We start from the raw sequence: 23,629 nt of genomic DNA on the forward strand, positions 1-23,629 counted from the left end.
CTCAGGGATGCATGTGAAGTCGGAGAGAATTGCTATAAATATAGCCTAGCCAGATAGTTTGATTGATCATCAGCTTGAGAGAAATTCATGGAAGGCAATTGAAAAAAAGCAAGCTCCGTTCTTCTAAAAAACTGCATTTGGAAGCTTCAACCCAATAATAATGGAGACTCAAAATATTTAAACTAAAATCTGCTTCAAGGAGAGAGAGGCGTGCTTCAAGGAGAGATTACAATATGTAGGATTAAAATATGGATTACAAACTTTTATAAGATGTTATGTGTAACACCCCGTTTTTCAAAGCGAGGGTATATTTTTTTTTTAAAAGTAATTAAAAACAACCAAAGAATTAAATCAGGAAATGCCTATGGATAATTAATTGAGTCACTATAATTTACAAGCAGCGGAAAAGTTTCTCCGATTATAAATTCCAAGACATTTACACAACAACAAATGGTACCTGGAACCCATTCAAATAAGAAGTCAAACTGACAATATTAGTATAAGTACAGTTTTCCAAACTAAAAATACTCCAATCCAAAAAGAAGGACACCTAGTCCCTATACATCATCCTAATCTGATCATCCTACCAAAAAGCTATACACCCTGAGTATCTCCACGCGCCCCGTGAGATCCTCCTAACGTAACTGCAGTCAAGCGTTCCCATCTCCATTCCCGTCCGTAGGGTACGAACCGGTAGGACCGTCCTGACTCTCATCTGAGGGCAAAGCCCAGATTTCCACAATAATTGTAAAGGGTCACCAACCAAAAAAATAACAGTTAACACATAGCAATTAAGATTTTAAATGCTCAAAATAACCTTTCAACTAAGCATGCACCTTAAAAGGGTTTCCATATGCCAAACATGCATAAACAAGGTTGAGAAATGAAGTTTTTAACAAAACAACATTGTTGTATTCGAATACAGCATCTCTGTATTCGAATACAAGGCTGTTTCAGCATTCAGCAAAAAAAACAGCATGTCTGTATTCGAATACAACAGTCTGTATTCGACTACACAGCAAGTCAGTAGCAAAATGTATTCGAATACAGCAGTCTGTATTCGACTACACAGTAAGTCAGTGGCAAAAACAGCATGTCTGTATTCGAATACAACAGTCTGTATTCGACTACACAGCAAGTCAGTAGCAAAATGTATTCGAATACAGCAGTCTGTATTCGACTACACAGTAAGTCAGTGGCAAAAACAGCATGTCTGTATTCGAATACAACAGTCTGTATTCGACTACACAGCAAGTCAGTAGCAAAATGTATTCGAATACAGCAGTCTGTATTCGACTACACAGTAAGTCAGTGGCAAAAACAGCATGTCTGTATTCGAATACAACAGTCTGTATTCGACTACACAGCAAGTCAGTAGCAAAATGTATTCGAATACAGCAGTCTGTATTCGACTACACAGTAAGTCAGTGGCAAAAACAGCATGTCTGTATTCGAATACAACAGTCTGTATTCGACTACACAGCAAGTCAGTAGCAAAATGTATTCGAATACAGCAGTCTGTATTCGACTACACAGTAAGTCAGTGGCAAAAACAGCATGTCTGTATTCGAATACAACAGTCTGTATTCGACTACACAGCAAGTCAGTAGCAAAATGTATTCGAATACAGCAGTCTGTATTCGACTACACAGTAAGTCAGTGGCAAAAACAGCATGTCTGTATTCGAATACAACAGTCTGTATTCGACTACACAGCAAGTCAGTAGCAAAATGTATTCGAATACAGCAGTCTGTATTCGACTACACAGTAAGTCAGTGGCAAAAACAGCATGTCTGTATTCGAATACAACAGTCTGTATTCGACTACACAGCAAGTCAGTAGCAAAATGTATTCGAATACAGCAGTCTGTATTCGACTACACAGTAAGTCAGTGGCAAAAACAGCATGTCTGTATTCGAATACAACAGTCTGTATTCGACTACACAGCAAGTCAGTAGCAAAATGTATTCGAATACAGCAGTCTGTATTCGACTACACAGTAAGTCAGTGGCAAAAACAGCATGTCTGTATTCGAATACAACAGTCTGTATTCGACTACACAGCAAGTCAGTAGCAAAATGTATTCGAATACAGCAGTCTGTATTCGACTACACAGTAAGTCAGTGGCAAAAACAGCATGTCTGTATTCGAATACAACAGTCTGTATTCGACTACACAGCAAGTCAGTAGCAAAATGTATTCGAATACAGCAGTCTGTATTCGACTACACAGTAAGTCAGTGGCAAAAACAGCATGTCTGTATTCGAATACAACAGTCTGTATTCGACTACACAGCAAGTCAGTAGCAAAATGTATTCGAATACAGCAGTCTGTATTCGACTACACAGTAAGTCAGTGGCAAAAACAGCATGTCTGTATTCGAATACAACAGTCTGTATTCGACTACACAGCAAGTCAGTAGCAAAATGTATTCGAATACAGCAGTCTGTATTCGACTACACAGTAAGTCAGTGGCAAAAACAGCATGTCTGTATTCGAATACAACAGTCTGTATTCGACTACACAGCAAGTCAGTAGCAAAATGTATTCGAATACAGCAGTCTGTATTCGACTACACAGTAAGTCAGTGGCAAAAACAGCATGTCTGTATTCGAATACAACAGTCTGTATTCGACTACACAGCAAGTCAGTAGCAAAATGTATTCGAATACAGCAGTCTGTTCCGGTACCGCGAGTAAAACCGGTACAATCTTCGCTCGTAACGTCGCCTCCAAATTGGTCCCCTAGCACCGTAGCGTGGTAGTGAGCAACTTTCCCTTCTAACTCTTCGCGAAATGAAGCTTGGATCTAGAAGAAACGGAGGGGTTTGTGTTTGGATCTCAAATACCGTTTTTCTTCGTTTTCGAATCAAAGAGGAAGAGTGGAGTTGCGAAATCCTTGTTCTAACTCTCACCCAACCTTGGGTTACTAGTTTTGAAGAAAAGAAAGCGACGAAAATGAAAACGAGAGAAAGGAGGGAAATTGGCCGCGGGTCAGAGGAAGAAGACGATGGAATGTTTCTTTCAGTTTTCCTTCCTTTTTCCTTTCCTCTATTCTCTTTCGTTTCTATTTCCTTTCCTTTCTTTTCTATTTTCTTTTCCTTTCCCCTCAAACAAACATATATACATAAATATATATATATATATATATTACTTACTTTAACAAATATCTCCAAAATATTATTAACTTTGGCTAAAAAGCCTCCGAGCCAAAATCCAAAATACACAAAAATACATAAAGCACACTTTAAAATTACGGGTCTTACATTATGTGGTTTAATTTTCGCGAATGAGTGATTGTATGTGTTGAAAGTTTGAATTTTTAGGATTATATTGGAGAAAGTTTGATTTTTTATGTCGTATATGATGAAAATTTGAATTTTTATGATGTATCGATGAGAATCTCAATTTTTATGATTATTTGTTTATGAAAATATGATCTTTATGATATGCATGTTGACAAATTTTATATTTACTATAGTTGTTTATGGATATATGATTTTCATGATAAGTGTGGTAAAAGATTGATCTTTGTCATAGTTGTTTACAAATACACAATTTTTTAACACCCCGATATTTAACAAGAGTGTAATGTTTTTTATAAAAAAAACAACTAAACAATTTTGAATAAAATATTCATAATCGTACTTTAATTTAAATCAGAGTAAAATATTTAATTATAAAATTCTTTTCTAAAAATGACGATTAGAATCATTGTTGCAATATATAAAATGATTTTGACACAATTGACTTATTCACAACCGAGCAATTCACCTTAACAAAAAAAATTCACAACTATTTCAGATACATAACTTTCATTGCGACAACATTACAATAAGGAAGGAAAAATAAGAAAAATTCTAAGTTGATCTTAAACTCTAACTGAGTATAATTGGGTACTGAGGACCAACAGGTAGCATCAAGCTTCAATGCTTCTGATCTCCACCCCAAATCATTGCTCTGTCACATCTTCAACGTCGCTGTACTTCCCACACGACTCAAAACTCTAAGAACTTGAGGCATAAGTCTAGTCCACAATAATAGTAGAGGGTCACGATCTAAAAACAAGGCAACAACATTGTCTCAGGTGTTGATGGTCAACCTTGTTCTTGCAAGGATTATTGAATCGTGCTAGTCTATGAGAAACTGCACCTCGGTAAACAGTATTGGTCTGTGAGAAGTTGTACATTTATGATTTACGCCTCTCGAGGAGGATTTTGAAATTCTAGAATCATGTGTAGTGGTATATAAGTGTTGTATTAAGGTACTTTGTCACACGAGTCATGTTTGTTATATGATGATATATTTATATGTCTGCTTGTTTATCACTTGATACCATGTCATGTTATACTTATGTGTTTTGTATTTTCGTATATATGTTGTTTTTAGATCGTGACCCTCTACTATTATTGTGGACTAGACTTATGCCTCAAGTTCTTAGAGTTTTGAGTCGTGTGGGAAGTACAACGACGTTGAAGATGTGACAGAGCAATGATTTGGAGTGGCGATCAGAAGCATTGAAGCTTGATGCTACCTGTTGGTCCTCAGTACCCAATTATACTCAGTTAGAGTTCAAGATCAACTTAGAATTTTTCTTATTTTTCCTTCCTTATTGTAATGTTGTCGCAATGAAAGTTATGTATCTGAAATAGTTGTGAATTTTTTTTGTTAAGGTGAATTGCTCGGTTGTGAATAAGTCAATTGTGTCAAAATCATTTTATATATTGCAACAATGATTCTAATCGTCATTTTTAGAAAAGAATTTTATAATTAAATATTTTACTCTGATTTAAATTAAAGTACGATTATGAATATTTTATTCAAAATTGTTTAGTTGTTTTTTTTATAAAAAACATTACACTCTTGTTAAATATCGGGGTGTTAAAAAATTGTGTATTTGTAAACAACTATGACAAAGATCAATCTTTTACCACACTTATCATGAAAATCATATATCCATAAAAAACTATAGTAAATATAAAATTTGTCAACATGCATATCATAAAGATCATATTTTCATAAACAAATAATCATAAAAATTGAGATTCTCATCGATACATCATAAAAATTCAAATTTTCATCATATACGACATAAAAAATCAAACTTTCTCCAATATAATCCTAAAAATTCAAACTTTCAACACATACAATCACTCATTCGCGAAAATTAAACCACATAATGTAAGACCCGTAATTTTAAAGTGTGCTTTATGTATTTTTGTGTATTTTGGATTTTGGCTCGGAGGCTTTTTAGCCAAAGTTAATAATATTTTGGAGATATTTGTTAAAGTAAGTAATATATATATATATATATATTTATGTATATATGTTTGTTTGAGGGGAAAGGAAAAGAAAATAGAAAAGAAAGGAAAGGAAATAGAAACGAAAGAGAATAGAGGAAAGGAAAAAGGAAGGAAAACTGAAAGAAACATTCCATCGTCTTCTTCCTCTGACCCGCGGCCAATTTCCCTCCTTTCTCTCGTTTTCATTTTCGTCGCTTTCTTTTCTTCAAAACTAGTAACCCAAGGTTGGGTGAGAGTTAGAACAAGGATTTCGCAACTCCACTCTTCCTCTTTGATTCGAAAACGAAGAAAAACGGTATTTGAGATCCAAACACAAACCCCTCCGTTTCTTCTAGATCCAAGCTTCATTTCGCGAAGAGTTAGAAGGGAAAGTTGCTCACTACCACGCTACGGTGCTAGGGGACCAATTTGGAGGCGACGTTGCGAGCGGAGATTTTTACCGGATTTGCTCGCGGTACCGGAAACGCACGTTAGAGCTAACGCGAAGGTAAGGGCTCCTTCCAAACTTTTAGTTTGCATCTAGGGCCTTATCTGTGGTTGTGTGGAAACGAATTGTGTTAGGATTGGAGTATTGTTTTGGGAAAAATGAATTTACCTCACGTATGTAAGATTTTGAATAAATGAAATTTATTATGTTGATTTGTGTTCATCGTATTTGGCATGTTCATACTTGATGTTTGTTGATTGATGTGTTTTGGTGTGAATTATGAATTGAATGTGAGAATTTGTTTGAGTTTGTTTTGTGTGGAATTTGAAAACCATTAAGTTAAATGAGTATTAAGAATGGGGAATCTCTTAATGTCTTGTTTACTTAATGTGCGTTTGTTTGTGAAAAATCGTTTAAGTTAACTGGGCGTTAAGAATGGGGAATCTCTTAATGTCTCGGTTACTTAATATTTGTTTTTGAAAATCGTTTAAGTTAACTGGGCGTTAAGAATGGGGAATCTCTTAATGTCTCGGTTACTTAATATTTGTTTTTGAAAATCGTTTAAGTTAACTGGGCGTTAAGAATGGGGAATCTCTTAATGTCTCGGTTACTTAATATTTGTTTTTGAAAATCGTTTAAGTTAACTGGGCGTTAAGAATGGGGAATCTCTTAATGTCTCGGTTACTTAATATTTTGTTTTAAAGAAAAATCGTTTAAGTTAACTGGGCGTTAAGAATGGGGAATCTCTTAATGTCTCGGTTACTTAATATTTGTTTTTGAAAATCGTTTAAGTTAACTGGGCGTTAAGAATGGGGAATCTCTTAATGTCTCGGTTACTTAATATTTGTTTTTGAAAATCGTTTAAGTTAACTGGGCGTTAAGAATGGGGAATCTCTTAATGTCTCGGTTACTTAATATTTGTTTTTGAAAATCGTTTAAGTTAACTGGGCGTTAAGAATGGGGAATCTCTTAATGTCTCGGTTACTTAATATTTGTTTTTGAAAATCGTTTAAGTTAACTGGGCGTTAAGAATGGGGAATCTCTTAATGTCTCGGTTACTTAATATTTTGTTTTAAAGAAAAATCGTTTAAGTTAACTGGGCGTTAAGAATGGGGAATCTCTTAAATGCAGCCTCTTAGGTGTGACTTTTGCGGAGAAGCACATATGAATGGAAATTGTGCTGATGACCTTGCCGTACTAGTAGAATATGAAGATTTTTTTTTGAAAGTCACAGAAAACGACGAGCGTTACATTAAAAAGATCTATTGGGAACAAATTCTACCTCCTAAAATTCTATCCAAAGAATCAAATGACAAAGACTTTCACATTACAGACGTTTTGGTTGAATTCATGAAGAATAACATGTTTCACTTGAAAGATTTGAAAGTCAATGTGAGAGGTTATTTGAGCAAGTGGTTAAATTTGAGAAGATGGAGGAGAAGTTGAAGATTGAAGATAATTTCATTGTTGTGGTAGAAGAAGATAAGCAAGAGGAAAAGACGAACGAGGAAAAGAAAAAAGAAGAGATTGATAAAGTTCGAGATTCAATCTATTCCTTGTTCATCAATGTCCAATTGAAAAGGACATGGAAACAACATCTTTTATTTCTTAAGTTCATGGAATTTCTACCAAACAAAAAGAAAAAGAAGGATGATGTGTTCTTCCTGTCATATATGCCACCTTGACAGTAGTTGAGACGTCAAGCTCAAGACACTAAACGAGCGCTTATTGGGAGGCAACCCAATTTTATATCCTTTGCACCGTATTTATTTATTTATTACATTTCAGATTTATTTTACTCCATAGGTTTCCAATTTTAGTCTCTAATTGCTAGTTTTATTAGTTTTGATGTTTGGTATGAGCAAGGAATCAAAAAGATGCATTGAGAAGCGATTGTATAGCTCCAAATGACAGAACACGCGCCCAAGTGCGCCCAAGCGCTTTTTCCAGTATACGGGCGACCATAGCGGAACAGGAGCAGATGATCTAAACGAGAATCCTTGAGCTACTAAACTGAGAGAAGTTTTCTTTCCTTTTTGTTTCTTTCTGTTGTTTGTCTTGTTTCTTTCCGTTTTCTCGTTTTCTTTGTTTAATGTCTTCTTGGTTCTTTTGTCAATGTTTGAGAATCTACATAATGAAAAGGTGAAGAAAAAAAAAACGGTAGAATAAGGTGGAAATGTATGCCTAACTCCAAGTGGTAAAGCCTACTATCCTAAAATGTCATACCCTTACCTAAGCCCCATTACAAACCGAAAGTCCTCCAAAAATGTATGTGTTTACTGCGTTGTGATTGCTAACTAGAATTTTTTCAAGCCTATGGTAGCGTGATACATGTTCTAGGATTTGAGTGATAAATTTATAACCCTTCTAAACACTTGAAAGAAATTTTGGTGAGATTGTGTGAAGAGAGAGTTGAATTTTATGAATGAATGCCAAGGTGTACAAATCTTGTTGTCTTTATTTTTGAAAACAACCATAGAGCATGATGAATGTTTTGCAGTAGCAAGAACTTTGAAATTTGAGTTTGATGTAATTTGAGAAATTGAATTTAAGTGTGAATTTAACAAGACCAGATATGAAATTAATTGTTGCTTGGGGACAAGCAATAGATTAAGTTTGGGGTTGTGATGACTCTTCATCATATGCATATTTTCCCACTATTTTAGTCTTATTTATCCTCAATCATTAGTTAAATTAAGGATTTATTTGATATATTTTGTTGATTTTTGTTCTTTGAGTTAATAAAATGTTTTGCGTTTTATTTTAGTGATTAAGTAGGGATTTTTTTTCGTAATTTTACATTGCGTTGTGTTTTGGTGCAGTGCTGAATTTTTGTGAGAAATCAACATGACACATGTAGAGTATTTCAGCCATATCTGGAGTTGTAGATGTCCAATTGGAGTCAAACCAAGTGCAAATGAAAGCTAAGAGCCATATCTACAACCTTCATGAAGCCACCGGAACCGAATTCAGACTCGAAAGAGGAGAAAAAAGTAATGTACGCCGGACAACAGATGCTGAGCGCGCCCAAGCGCAAGCCAAGCGCTTTTTCCAGCATTTGCTACTGCCCAAACACGCTGGAGCGCGTTTTTCTGCGCCTGGGGCGCACGACCCGCACCAACAACCATAAAAACACAGATTTTTACTGTTTTAGGGATCTTTTTCACATTTGGGAAGTTGGGAGACTTGTGCCCTAGCATAGAAACTCAAAGATGACCGTTTCTAACATCATTGGAGCAGTTTTATCAAGAACCATTCATGAATCCTTTTTGTAATTCTTCTCTAATCTTTATCTCTTTTATTTCTGTCATGAGTAACTAAACCCTATTTGTTAGGGATGAGTGTAACAAGATGAAACCCTTATTTTTATGATTTGATTTCTAGTTATATGAATGAGTTTATTGAATTATTTTCTCATCTCTGTGCTTAATGCTTTTTATTGCTTGATCAACATTAAAATGTTATACGATTTGTATTTTGAAACGGAAGTGAACTTTACGAATGCTTGAGATGAGAAATTCATGAATTTGTAGTCTAGACATAGGTGCAGGTCATGAAACCAATTAAATTAGTTGCAAAGCAATAATTTACAAGAGAATTTCTATACGGTAATGCTTAATTCTAATCTTAAATCTACTAAGGAATTAGGGGTTACTTTGGAATTAAAGGTTCTGTTACTAAGACATTAGGGCAAGAATAATAAAGAGAATTCGGTAATAATTCAATAAAGGAATTCAATAACTAGGATCAAATTAGACATCAAGGTTGGATTCGAAGTGAAACTCATCCCTGACATTTTTCTCAATTTATAAATGATCAATTTTGCTGCTGCTGCCAATTTTAAATATTATTTCAATCAACTTGGGAACCTTTTGTTCAATTTTAGTAACTAAATATAATTCAATAGTAAAACGCAATCCTTGAGTTCGAAACTCGGTACTACCGTTTTATTATTAACAAATAGCAAAACGATAAACTGATTGTTTCCGTTATCAACAAATTAAATTTCGACTCATCAATTATCGGATCCGATCATTTTTCAATTATGATTAACATTCCCAATTCGATTTCCAGTAGTTCCAGTTCCACCAAGAATCTGGTCAACGAATTGAAAAATCTTGTCAACCAAGAAATCCTGAAAGCGGGTTTCACCTTGAAACGATTATTATAGAAGATAAAAACTAAAAAAAAATATTGAACCAACAATTTTGAAAGAAACCATTTTGAAGTTGTTAATTTTATATTTTTTTAGGGTAGAAGAATGAAATATTTGGAGTTAATTCTAAGTTAAAAATGGTTATAATTTAATTACATTAAGAGTTTATCTTTAGGTTAAAAAAAGTTATATTTTAATTATATTTAAGTTTAACAGTGTTACAATTTTTGTAACGGAAGTTGGATCGAAGAACTATTTTAAAAATAAACTATATTTATATGGATGTGAACCAAACAAAAAAACTTACGAAAACTAAAATAAAAAACAATTATAATTGCAAAGACCAAAGATATATTTAAACGTTAAAAGTATATTAATAAGAACAAAAACTCTCATATTAAAAATTATTACTATATTTACTAATGTATGCATTTTTAAAGCATTTTAACACCAAGATAATACTTTAACACTAGCCTTTGACTTATTAAAGCGCTTTTAAGCGTTGTCGTAGGTATATCTTTCATAGCACTTATTGAGTAAATGTTATAAAGTGTGACTTTTTATAGCACTTCCTTGAAGAAGTGCTATTAGAGACAAGGTTATTTATTTTAAATTCTCAAAACAATTAAGCTAAATTCTATATTCAAACAACCATGTTGTTTCCTTATCGCAAGATATACTCAACTAATATATAACACAATATTGGTTACACAACAATACAAATATCAAAATATTGAAACCCTTTCGTAACATATATTCAATATCATCAATAGTGCTCCATAACTAAATGTAACTAATGTAAAACCTCTTATTCACATCGATCTTCGCCTATGCCATAAACCACTAGTTTATCTTTAGTTGAATATTGAAACTTCACATATAACTCATGTATCTTAATTTGTTGTTTTGGTCATCTCTATGTCCCTTCGTGCTCATTGCCATTAGCCTCGTCATCTAATTGCCCATGTAAATAAACAAAACATGACTCAAGAAAAAATCTTCTGTTTTTCTTTGATATTTTATCACAAGATATACTATTGCAAAAACAGCATATGTAAGTAAAGAATACTAATAAAAAGAGACTTTGTATGAAACCACTATGACGAGTTTCACAAAACATTCTCTAAATTTTTATTTCATGGTAAAATTGTTTGCACACAAAGCATACCACTTTTTCTTTTATCCTAAAAGTATATTTCTACAATGAGTTCCACATTTTATCGATTGACATCTACAAACATGAAACTAAAACTCATATCTTGCAATCTCTCGTACAAGTAAAGTGTTTATTTGCACAAGAATAAAAAAAATGAGAAATATAACAAATGATGAGTAAAAGCCAATTATATAAACACACACAATTGCTAAAAAATCGTTAAATAAAATTGATTTTTCAACCACAATTGAGACTCAACCAAGTATCTCAAAAATAGTTTACAACTGCGATAAAACTAAAAAAGTGAAAAATGTTTTTTAAGACATGTTTTAATTACTAGAGTATCAAAAGAGGCTTCACGATTTCAACTTCACCTTGAGAAGCATCCTCAATATTATAAATAGTTAGAAGCAATTAAATATAACAATCGACTCATTTAAATCAAAGACACATAAAAATATCACATTAATTACCAACAAATATATACACACAAATAAGTAAATATAGCTTTTATAATTTATATTACTCATTAAATCAAATATGTATAAAATTATCACATCACAACAAACTCATATATAAAGAAAATTAATCACAAAATTAATCAATATATACTCTAAAATAATTTTAATATTAAATTAATTCTTTAGAATTCTATTTAATTAATAAAATAATTTATTATAAAGTTTGGGGTGTTACAATTCTTCTCTCGTTAAATTTTGTCATTGGAATTTGGGGTGAACAATAAACGAACTAATATCTAACTAACCACCCTCAAGATTCAAACTTAATCTTTAAAAAATAAACATATTTAAGGAAATCACTGCTCATTTAAACACAGTATGTCAAGAATCAATTAAGATAGACTAACATGTCAGTATGTCAGGAAATCACCGCCGTTGGTCCGCACCATATATGCGCCGTCGGCTCGCGAATCTGCTCTTGAATTTTTATCCTTTACATTTGTAAAAGTCAAAAAGTAATAAAAGTATTTTCTTAAAATAAAACGATACACAAATCAATATACAACACATCACTCATATTATTATTATTATCATTATTACTATTATTATCACCATTATATTGTTAATTTATTTTGATATGTATATAAAGTAAAATTAATAATAAAATCGATCGATACATAAATATTTTCTACCCAAGAACTACGTGAGTTTTGATTTCCCTATTGCACATGGGGATACGTAGGAGCAAGGTCTTTCCCTTTGTCAAACCAAATTAATAAAAAATATTTTTCCTTCTTTCATTAATGTAAATAATTTCTTTTTTAATTATTATTTTTCGGGTAAAAATAAATAAATAAATAAATAGTCTGCATATAATTAATTATAGGGTAACCGTTTTAACAGACGTTATAGGATGGTAATACTTTTCCTACTCGTAATCGATTCCGAATCCGAATTTTTTGTTTCAAAAATCAATATTTTAGATTTTATCCAATTTTTCCTTTAATAAAAATAAAATTGGTGGCGACTCTTTTTCCGCGGACAAACCGGACGCGACAACATCGTATATGTTGAACAAGTTGCAACTTTGGATAATTGGATGACACTTCTAGAAATGGGATATGTGATTGCTTTTTCGTCGCATTATCACTTTACCAATCGGAAACATTTTTTTCCACTTAGAAGTCCACCACCCACAACTATGTTAGATCATCGCATGGTAGTTATTGTATTTGTTAAGAATTGTCATTCTGTATATGTATTAATTGTGATATTTAATTTATGTTTATCAAATTTTTTATAGTTTAATAAATTATTGATTTTAACAAGTTTACTTAAAGTCAAATTCTCCTATACTACCAGCAAATAATTTGTGAAAAAAATATTGCACTGAAGAAGCACGACAATATGAGTTTATTTACAATGGTCTCATGCGACATTGGTTGGAGATATTTCCACACACGATAAATGAACATATTGTAAGCATAATAGTTGATATTTAATATTGTATCAATTAAAATATAACGGTTGTTATAAACTATCAAAATCAGTATTACACAAATCTTAAATATTTTAAATAATCAAAATATTTCAAACATAATACATATCCAAATTATTCCCTACATTAAAAAATACATTAAATAATTTAGTTAAAACAATACATGACTAATTAATTTAGTTATGTCACAATTTTTATAATTAATTTACCATTATGTTAACTTGTTCATCGGCGACAGGTTCTCCAACCGAAGGATCTTCATGAACAGATTCTCTACGAATGATGTATGGATGAGAAATTATACGAAACTACTTCATATAATCATTCGAACAATTTGCAGATCCCTATACAATTGTGCCATCATCCATTACATGGACAACGTATTGCATAAACAATATGTCCATTTCATCTGATGCGGTCGTCTGACCCATTATCTTTAACGGTGAGCCAAAAATGGTTTGGACATGACCGTATTGACGCAATACCCTGTCTGGGAGATGAGCATACATCTTCGAACCCCAACGTATCCACCCTCTAAATAAAGAAACATCTTCAAACGGTCGCTTCACTCGATGCTTTTCAAATGGTGTCCAATATACGTGATAAACATCAATCTCATCAAAAGCTTTCCTAAATGGAAGAACCAAACTCTTATCCCTTTTTGGCTTCCAACTAAGTGCTCTAGGAAAATCCTCAACATAACTAGGAAAAAGTCTACAACAATCTACACATAATATTGGGAAATGCTCGTAGACCCACGTCTGCACATATATATTAACATATCATTAGTTTATAATTAATAATAGAAATTATTAACATAATAAACAACCATATAATTTATCTGCAATAGTGTCAGATACCCATAAACTGTTCTGGTATGATGCATACTCGTTTTGAGAAGATTATCATAGAGATAAGCAAGAGAAGCAACACCCCATGCATATCCCTCGCATGAATTAAGGTTTCAGAAGCAGTCTAGATAAGCAACGCTAAATGCGAAGGCACTCTTGCCACTGAAAAGGGTGCAACCGACCAAAAATAAAAGAAATACCATCGCAACCATCTGCCAATGCTGGTCACGACAGCGCTGATAGTATACTTCAAGTAACCAACTAAATCAAACTATGGTTGTTCGTGTGACATTAAACTCAACATAAGCAACAACCTCAGTAACTTCGAGAAGTTCAGCCAATATATTTGCACCAGCATCCTTGTTAAATACATTAACACTGAAGAATGCACCAGTGATGGGTATATGTAATAGAGAAGAGACATCATCTAGAGTAATCATCATCATCCCCATTGGAAGATGTATTGGTGTCACGATGCCACCAAGGCAAAAATGATCCATTTGTCTATCATTTCGTAACTCCATTTTAAAAACGAATATAATTCAAAACTCTTAACCAATTGTTCAACCTCTTGGTGTTCAATCACAACTTCTTTTAATTTTTTTTTTTTCTGTTGCTAAATACTTTTAATTTCCCACGATCCTTAAATAAAATAAGCGAAAAAATATAAGTTAAAACACATTATGACAATAACTATTAAAATTTTAATATAATTGATAAAATTACCACACCATCCCAAAATCGAGTGGCCACATGATCACCAATGTCCTAAGGTGAGACCTGTTAACCGGACCACCAAGATATCCATCATCATGTGGAGGTTCATCTATGTCCTCTGGTTGGGCTTCATATTGTGCCTCTTCCTGTTGAACCTCTTGTGCTTGCTGCTGGTGTAATCGTCGTTGTTCCCGTTCAGACCTGTCAACAAGCTAAGCCCGTGCGGAAGCGGTTGGTCTAACACGACGACCCTCATCATTAGAAGTACCCTCATTAATTATAACTCGACCATCTCTTTAAGTAAACATAGTGCACACCATATATGCATAACCAAATCATAATCAAAATCAAAACAATAAAACCTACGTGAACTGGTTTTACGCAAGTCCTACGTTAACTGAGTTCATGTAGCAAGTCCGTAAACGTACATGAACTCAATTTGCATACGTGAACTCAAATCACGTAGGGTATACGTGAACTAAGTTCACATATATTTTTGGATTTGCAAGAACAACAACAACACTACATGATTTTCTAAGCTTGCTTGCATAAAACATTGATAAATAGAAACAACAACAATATTATAAAAGAAACGACAACAATATTGTAAAAGAAACAATAATAACATTGATGCTTACTTAATTGAAGATGATTGGAGATCATGAAGATGTTGAATATGATAAAACTGTTGAAGATGATTAAAGATAAAATAAATAAAGTTAGATGAATGAGGATGAAAATTAAAATAGAGAGAAAACATTTTGAATATATATATATATATATATATATTTTTTTTTTTAAAAAAATGAAGTGTGTGGATAACAAAAGTGTATACAGACAATAAAATGCTAATATAGTCGTAGTCGTTATTTAAAAAAAAAACACGCACAAGATTTGGCAGCTTTCAGTTTTGAAAAATTACAAAACTGCGCTCCGCATTTGAAAGGCACCTTCTCTCATTCACTCGTTGCAATGGAACTGACAGAAGAACAGAGAAAACAAATGGAAGCAAATCGCTTAGCTGCAATCGCAAAACGAAAAGCCTTCTTAGAATCTCAGCAACCTCAACGAAACCCTTGGCACCTTTTCAAATGCCAAAAATTCTCTCAACCCTCTCAACCCAAACCCAACACTAAATTCCTCGCAAGACTTGAAATATGTTCTCATGATTCTTTCTCAATTACTCCTCTCCCTCTCCCCAATTTCCCTTTTCCAACCCTAGATACTTGCTTCCAAATTATCAACGACATTATCTCCCAAGTATGTCATCTCAAATCATTTCACACACTCACTCGCCATTTCGTTTTTTTATTTATTTTATTTATTTATTTATTTATTTTTTAATTTAATTTGTATGCACCGACAATTTAAAACTGTGTAGCATGGACAGATACACCTAGTTATGTTCGATTTCTTATATTTTTCAAATTATTATCCGTGTCAATGTGTTACTTTGGTGTTTGGCATCAGTATTTGTGTTAGTACTTTATAAGTGTAAATGTTTGGCATCCGTGTCTGTGTTAGTACTTTATAAGTATAAATTAGATTTTTTAAATTATTATCGGTGTCAATGTGTCGGGATCGTATTTGGTGTTCTTGTGTTAGTACGTTATAGGTGTAAAATAGATTAACATAGACATTCAATAAGATTTCATCATTTAGATGTTTGTTTATATATTCTAGAAAATAATCTTGTGACATATTTGGATGATGACATCTAATTTAGCGCAAAACTTTTTTCCTAACATATTCAATCAAATCTCACTGTATGTATAAATATTTGTGGAGATCTTGTAAGAAATTAGTATAACAAAGTGGCATTATGGTGTAATTTGATTGGATAAGTGTATAAAACAATTTTACATTTGTAATGCATAACAATTAATCTCTTAGATATTTGGGTAGGTATTTTAGAAAATAGTTGTGAAATATCTAAATGGTGAGATCTTATTTGGGCGTATGTGTAAAATTGTTTTAAACTATCCGTGCATAAAAAATAAATTTCTTTTTTTTAATTTTTATTTTGCAATTGTGTTTCTAGATGAATGTGGATCCATCGCATTTTACTCAGACAAGCATGGGCGGAAAAGCTTGTGTGTTTAAGTTGACGGACTATAGAACCGTTTTGAAGCTGTTAAAGGCAGAGATTGAGGTGGAGGAGATTCCTTGGGTGACTTTCAATGTCGTCGATACGCTTTCGCATTTGGAGGGGAGGTGGAATCCGGTGAGGCCAGAGCATTTGAGTGATGATGAGGTTGATGGTTTGATTGGGAAGTTGCCTAACAGATTAATTGATGTGTTGTTGCCGTTTCAAATGGATGGTTTAAGGTTTGCACTTAGAAGAGGTGCTCGATGTCTTATTGCCGATGAAATGGGACTTGGAAAGACTCTTCAGGTTCCAATCCTTTGCTCTCGTTTAATTTTTGTTAATTTTTCTTGAATGTTTCTAGATTTAGAGGGCATATTTGATCCTTCTTTTGGAAGTTTGATAGGCTTATTATTTGACATAAACATTTAAACTTGTGTTTGGTTAAACTTACAAAAATAAATATAGCTTATGAACTATATGTAATTGTAAGCAAGGTCTTAATTTGTGCTCGTGGTTTTGTTGCAGTTGCATTGCAATTCTTGATACTTTGGAAAATTTCCAAAATCTTGACGTTGAGTCAACAATCGCGTCGCAGATGACTTTTAAAACATTGCCTATAAGTTCTTTTAAGTTAATTTCAATAAGCTTATGGTCAAAAGTTTGACATAAATTCTCACGAGATACAGTTATTGAATAAACTCCTAGATGGCTTAACCTGCTTATCAAATGTGCCCGTCGATGGTTTGTCGTTATGCATGACTTATATTATGATGATAGGATACTGTGATGTTATTTGACCCCTGTAGATCATTTAATCTGACGGAAAAATGCTTTTGTTGTTATTATACTTGTTGTTAAATGAATGATGACCTGAGATGTGTATTGTTTGTTTGTTTTTTCAGGCTATTGCTATTGCAGGATGTTTTGTTGACGAAGGATCTATACTTGTTGTTTGCCCTGCTGTTTTGCGGTATTCGTGGGCTGAAGAACTGGAGCGGTGGCTTCCTTTCTGCTTGCCAGCTGATATCCATCTTGGTAATGTTTTGTGATTTGAGTTGTGTATGGTGTTGTATACTTGTTGGTATTCGTTGGCAAGGTTGGTGAAAACTGAGAAGTAGATGCATTGTTTGTTCTTGAGAAGAATGTAGGATATTTGTAATAACAATGCAGTGCTGTATTTTAGTTATGAACTTGTAACCATTGAATCATTTCTTACTATGCACAGATATAGACTTATAGTTGTCTTCTATTGCATCATACTAGAATTGGTTAGGTGAAACATGGTATTGAAATTGAATATAGCACTTTTAGTACACGGTAGGATTGGTTAGGTGAATCAGCCACATTTTAAACATGGTTTGAGAACTTTACCATAAAAGGAACTGTGCACGGGTTGAAGTTTTGTTGACTTGGAAGTTACTTAAGAGTAGTTTGCAGTTACACATTACTTATGAGTGGTACGAAGACAGGGGAAGAGAGGGGGTAAAGAGAAAGGAAATAACTCAGTTGCAGGAAAAGACCTAGGTCTTGGGTTATCTATATTTCTTTTCCCATTTCTGGTGCTCTTTTCTCTGTAATTTTTTTCACTGATACTGACATTACACTGATGTCAGTAGCCGAAGTGAGTTCGTACACTAAAATTATTTTCTATAGAGATCTTTTTTTTTTTTTTTTTTTGTGCTTTGGCTGTGATAGGAGGACTCGTTCACTCTGCCTCTGTTATATCCTTTTTTTACAGTTTCTCTTATAAACAACTCTTTAGGATTATTGGATTCTAAATTGTGGCTGAGAATAAATTATTTACTAACTGATTATTCTGTAATTAATTTATTATCATATTATATAGGACATCTGTAGTGAATATCAAGGGACCTTGTACAGTAAATCCCTTCTATTTATTTATTAGACTAGGGAATGCTGTATTTAAAACCAGAATTGTAACCATTCTGATTCAAGAAATGAAAAAATCATTTCCTCTATAATTCACATGGTATTAGAGCAAACCTGGTCCAAGTGAAAAACACCAGTATTCCATGGCTGAAGAATGCAGTTCAGTCACAGACCAAAACACTAAAATGACAGCTGGAACTTCCACAGTTACCAGCCTGACCGAAAACACCACTATACCCATCACTAGCTACAAATTAAATGGCCAAAACTACACCCAATGGGCAAGATCTATCCGGATCTTCCTTCAAGGAAAAGGGGAGGAAGATTACATCTCTGATGATGCTAAAGAGCCAGAGAAAAAGGACCCCGACTACTCAAAGTGGAAGCTAGAGAACAACTTAGCCATGACATTGCTACTGAACTCAATGAGCACTGAAGTTGACAAAAACTTCATGTATTACAGCACTACAGCTGGGATTTGGAGCACTGCCAAGGAGACATACTCAAATACTGATAATACTTCCGCCATATTCGAGATCAAGAGTCTCCTCCGTGACCTGCGACAAGGAGACACCGCAATCACTGATTACTACCATACCCTCACCCATTACTAGCAGTAGCTGGATATCTATGAAAATATAGTATGGAAATGCCTTGAAGACAACAAACAATACAAAAAACTGGTGGAGAAAGACCGAATATACCAGTTCCTCCTTGGCCTGAACAAGAATCTAGATGATGTAAGAGGAAGAATCCTTGGATCCAAACCTCTGCCCAACATCAGGGAAGTATTTTCAGAAGTGAGAAGAGAAGAGAGCCGAAGGAAAGTCATGTTTGGAAGCACGGATCAAATCTCCATTAATGAAGGTTTAACCTTGGCTGTGAAAGGAAACTACAAAAAATATACGCTCCCATGCTGCCACATCAGAAGGAGGCAAAGTGTTGGCAGCCCTAGCACAAGGAACAAATGGAGATGTTGCAAAAATTGCTACAACAATCCCTTCAAAACACTTGCACACACTCAACTGCTGCCTTGACCCAAAAAGGTAATTCTTCATGTGTTTATTTTGTTGACAAGGAAATATCTAACTCATGGACTGTAGACTCTGGAGCCTCATACCATATGACTGGGGATATCATTCTATTTGATGACGATTCTCCATGCAATGACAATTCTATGGTACGAATAGCAGATGGCACAAAAACAAAAGTGATTGGTAAAGGCTCAATAATCTTCTTAAAGGACATTACTCTTAACTCAGTTCTTTATGTTCCAAAGTTGAATTGCAACCTTTTGTCCATAAGTAAATTGACTCAAGATCTAAATTGTTTCACTAAATTCTTGCCTCACCTATGATGTGAATTTCAGGATCTGGATTCGGGGAGGAAGATTGACAATGCTGAGGAATGTGCAGGTCTCTACTTCCTTCAAGCTAGTGAATTCAAGAAGAGAATAAATAATTCAGTCTATGTTGCTGCATCAAGTGGTGAAAACCTAGAGGAAGTTGTCATGCTCTGGCATTATCGTTTATGACATCCAAACTTTATGTACCTTGAAAAAATGTTTCCTTCTCTATTCAATAATAATTCAAATTTGTTTCAATGTGAAATCTTTCAATTATCCAAACACTAAAAAAACCATTATCTTCCTCAATCTTATAAACCATCCCAACCTTTCTCATTAATCCGTAGTGATGTTTGGGGACCTTCCCGTGTTAAGAACGTAACTGGTTCAAAATGGTTTGTGACCTTTATAGATGATCCATACACGAGTTACTTAGGTGTTTCTTATGAAAGAAAAATATGAAGTGGGAAAAATCTTTGAGAACTTCAACACTATGATCCAAACCATATTCCAAACCAAAATCCAAGTCCTACGAACTGACAATGGCCGTGAATACTATCACCATTCCCTCAAATCTCACCTTCTCAAGCATGGAATAATTCACCAAACCAGATGTGTGAACACACCACAACAAAATGGTATTGCCAAGAGGAAAAATAGGCACCTCGTGGAGGTTATTAAGTCTCTTATGTTATCAACTAATGTACCAAGTCATTTTTGTCACGAATTAGGGTTTGATGCCCTTTTTGCTTTGATATTTCTCGGTATAAATAATCGTTACAACATTTATATCTAATAATTACAAATTAAGAGGATCAAATCAAATCCTGATTTGTCTAACTAATTTTAAGAAAGCTGATAAATATAATTATAAATTATTATTTATTTCCTGATTCACATCCCCCCTCAAATTGATGCGGCTGGTCAAGAAGCATCAATTTGCTAACTAGAAACTGATGGCGCGGGCGAGGAACAACTTTGGTAAGAATGTCTGCAACTTGAAACTGAGTATTGATGTAAGGGATGGATATAATCTGATTATCATAGGCCTCACGGATAGAGTGACAATCTACTTCAATATGTTTGGTGCGCTCATGAAAAATAGGATTTGCAACAATTTGAATAACACTTGTATTGTCGGCATAGAGAGACGTCGGCTCTGTTTGAGGGAATCCAAGTTCAGCCAAAAGACCACGAAGCCAAATTATCTCAGAACAAGCAGTAGACATAGCACAATATTCTGATTCTGTAGAGGATTTAGAGACTCTTGTTTGTTTCTTACTTTTCCATGATATCAGTGAAGAACCGAGAAACATGCACCAACCGGTGACTGATCGCCGAGTGTCGGGACACCCTGCCCAATCAGCATCACTATAGGCAATCAATTTGGGAACTGTGCCAATGGGAAAGAAGAGACCTCGTTGAGAGGTACCTAGCAAATAGCGAACGAATTATGCGACGAACTGCTGCTAAGTGAAGGTGGCGAGGAGAATGCATGAACTGACTTACTTGTTGAACAGCAAATGATATGTTAGGGCGAGTAATTGTCAAATAATTAAGACTACTCACAAGTTGTCGATACAATAAGGGATCCGACAATAGATCACCCTCATCGCGGTGATATTTCACATTAACCTCAAGAGGAGTATCTACCGGATTAGCTGATTGTAGGCCCGCCATAGAAATAAGGTCCGTCGCATACTTATGTTGATGAAGAAATATACCCTTTGAGGTAGAATGAACCTCAAGGCCAAGGAAATACTGCAAGTTTCCAAGATCTTTCATATGAAATGCAGTTTGCAATTGATGTTTAAGTGCTTGGATAGATGCCTGGTTAGATCCAGTAATAACCATATCATCAACATAAAGGAGGAGCAGAACAATGCCTGTAGATGTGCGATGAATAAATAAAGAGGAGTCATGTTGACTTTGAATGAAGGAGAAACCAAGTAAAGTGGAACGAAATTTCTCATACCATGCTCTAGGTGCTTGTTTCAAACCATATAAAGAGCGTTTGAGCTTGCACACACCATGAGATGAAGAAAATAGACCTTGAGGAGGAGTCATATAAATATCTTCAGTGAGATCACCGTGAAGAAATGCATTCTTCACCACATCCATTTGATAAATGGTCCACCCATTAGAAGCAGCTATAGAGAGTACAGTGCGAACAGTTGTCATTTTGGCTACCGGTGCAAATGTCTCATCATAATCAATTCCATATTCCTGTTTGTTTCCTAAGGCAACCAATCGAGCCTTGTACCGATTCAAGGACCCATCAGAATTCAATTTAATAGAATACACCCATTTACAACCTATGGGTTTGATATGAGGAGGACAAGAGACAATATCCCATGTGAAATTCTCTTGAAGAGCCTGAAGTTCCTCATTCATTGCTTTTATCCATCGCACATCTTTAACAACCTGTGAGTAACAAGTAGGAATAGATATGCTAGAGAGAGATGCAGACAAAGAAGCATGTGAGGAATTATACCTGTCTGGTGAATATCTATCGGGTGCGCGAGACGCTCTGCTAGAACGCCGTGGTGCAACCGCAATAGGATCAGGTGGCGGATCAGGGTCGAGAAGGGGGGTTACAACCTGTTGTTTGTGTTTTCTAACATATACATTTCCTGGTTTAAAACGTTCTATAGATTGAGGCATAGTAGAAAAATTGGGAAGAATAGCAATATCATTCATGGCATAAGAAAGACAGTGAAACATAAATTGATTATCAAAAAATGTTACGTTCTTAGAAATGCGAAAGCACTGGTTAGAAACATCATAACACACAAAACTCTTATGAGAGTTACTATACCCCATAAATGCGCATTGAGCAGATTGCACTCCAAGTTTATGTCTTTCAAATGGAGGTAGGTGAACAAAACACACACATCCAAAAGTATGTAAATCACTATAATCAGGCTGAATTTTAAAAAGACGAAAAAAAGGGGAGTCAAGATCAATAACTGTAGAAGGAAGACGATTGATCAGGAAGACAACTGTGGAAAGAGCCTCCACCCAAAATCGAGATGGTACATAAGCTTGAAGAAGTAAGGTGCGCATTACATCAAGCAAATGACGATTCTTACGTTCTGCCATTCCATTTTGTTGGTGGGTATTTGGACATGATCGTTGAGACAAAATACCTTTTTGCTGAAGACACTCCTGAAACTCATGAGACATATACTCACCACCAGAGTCAGAGCGAAAATTTTTAACACTTGTTTGAAATTGAGTTTCAACATATGTTAGAAATTTCTTAAACATAGAAAACGCTTCAGATTTGAACCGAAGAAAATATATCCAAGTAAAACGACGTTAATCATCAATAAATGTGACAAAATATTTATAGTGAGCATGAGAAGTTACAGGAGACAATCCCCATACATCACTATGAATCATCTCAAAACACGTGGAAGCACGATGAGCACCAGACGGAAAAAGAAGTGTTTTACTTTTAGCCAATTTGCAAACAGAACATGGCATAGAGGCATTAGAAACAACATTTTTATTTTCCAATAAACCAGTTTTAACTAAATGAGATAAAACAGTAGAGTTTGGATGACCCAATTTTCTATGCTAATCCTCATAAAAATTCAAAACACTATTACAAGCAAGAGATAAATGATTGAAAATAAATTGAAGTGGAAACAATCTTCCCACTTTAGGCCCCTTCGCGATCACCTTCCCCGACACCTGCTCCTGCACAAGACAACCATCACGAGAAAAATTAA

The 23,629-nt window shown here is 34.3% G+C and overlaps 1 protein-coding gene across 1 annotated transcript in view; it reads left to right on the forward strand.

Annotated features, from left to right (window-relative positions):
• Positions 1-15,460: 15,460 nt before the first annotated feature.
• The window catches only part of LOC101489091 (uncharacterized), a 30,893-nt gene continuing 22,724 nt past the window's right edge, over positions 15,461-23,629 (forward strand). Inside the window, exons 1-3 of the mRNA XM_004499359.4 lie at positions 15,461-15,828; positions 16,610-16,963; positions 17,560-17,692. Of these exons, the coding sequence (XP_004499416.1) occupies positions 15,541-15,828; positions 16,610-16,963; positions 17,560-17,692 (775 nt within the window). The 5' untranslated portion in view covers positions 15,461-15,540. The remainder of the gene's footprint in view (positions 15,829-16,609; positions 16,964-17,559; positions 17,693-23,629) is intronic.

This window comes from Cicer arietinum, chromosome 5, assembly GCF_000331145.2.
Source record: "Cicer arietinum cultivar CDC Frontier isolate Library 1 chromosome 5, Cicar.CDCFrontier_v2.0, whole genome shotgun sequence".
NCBI lineage: Eukaryota > Viridiplantae > Streptophyta > Magnoliopsida > Fabales > Fabaceae > Cicer > Cicer arietinum.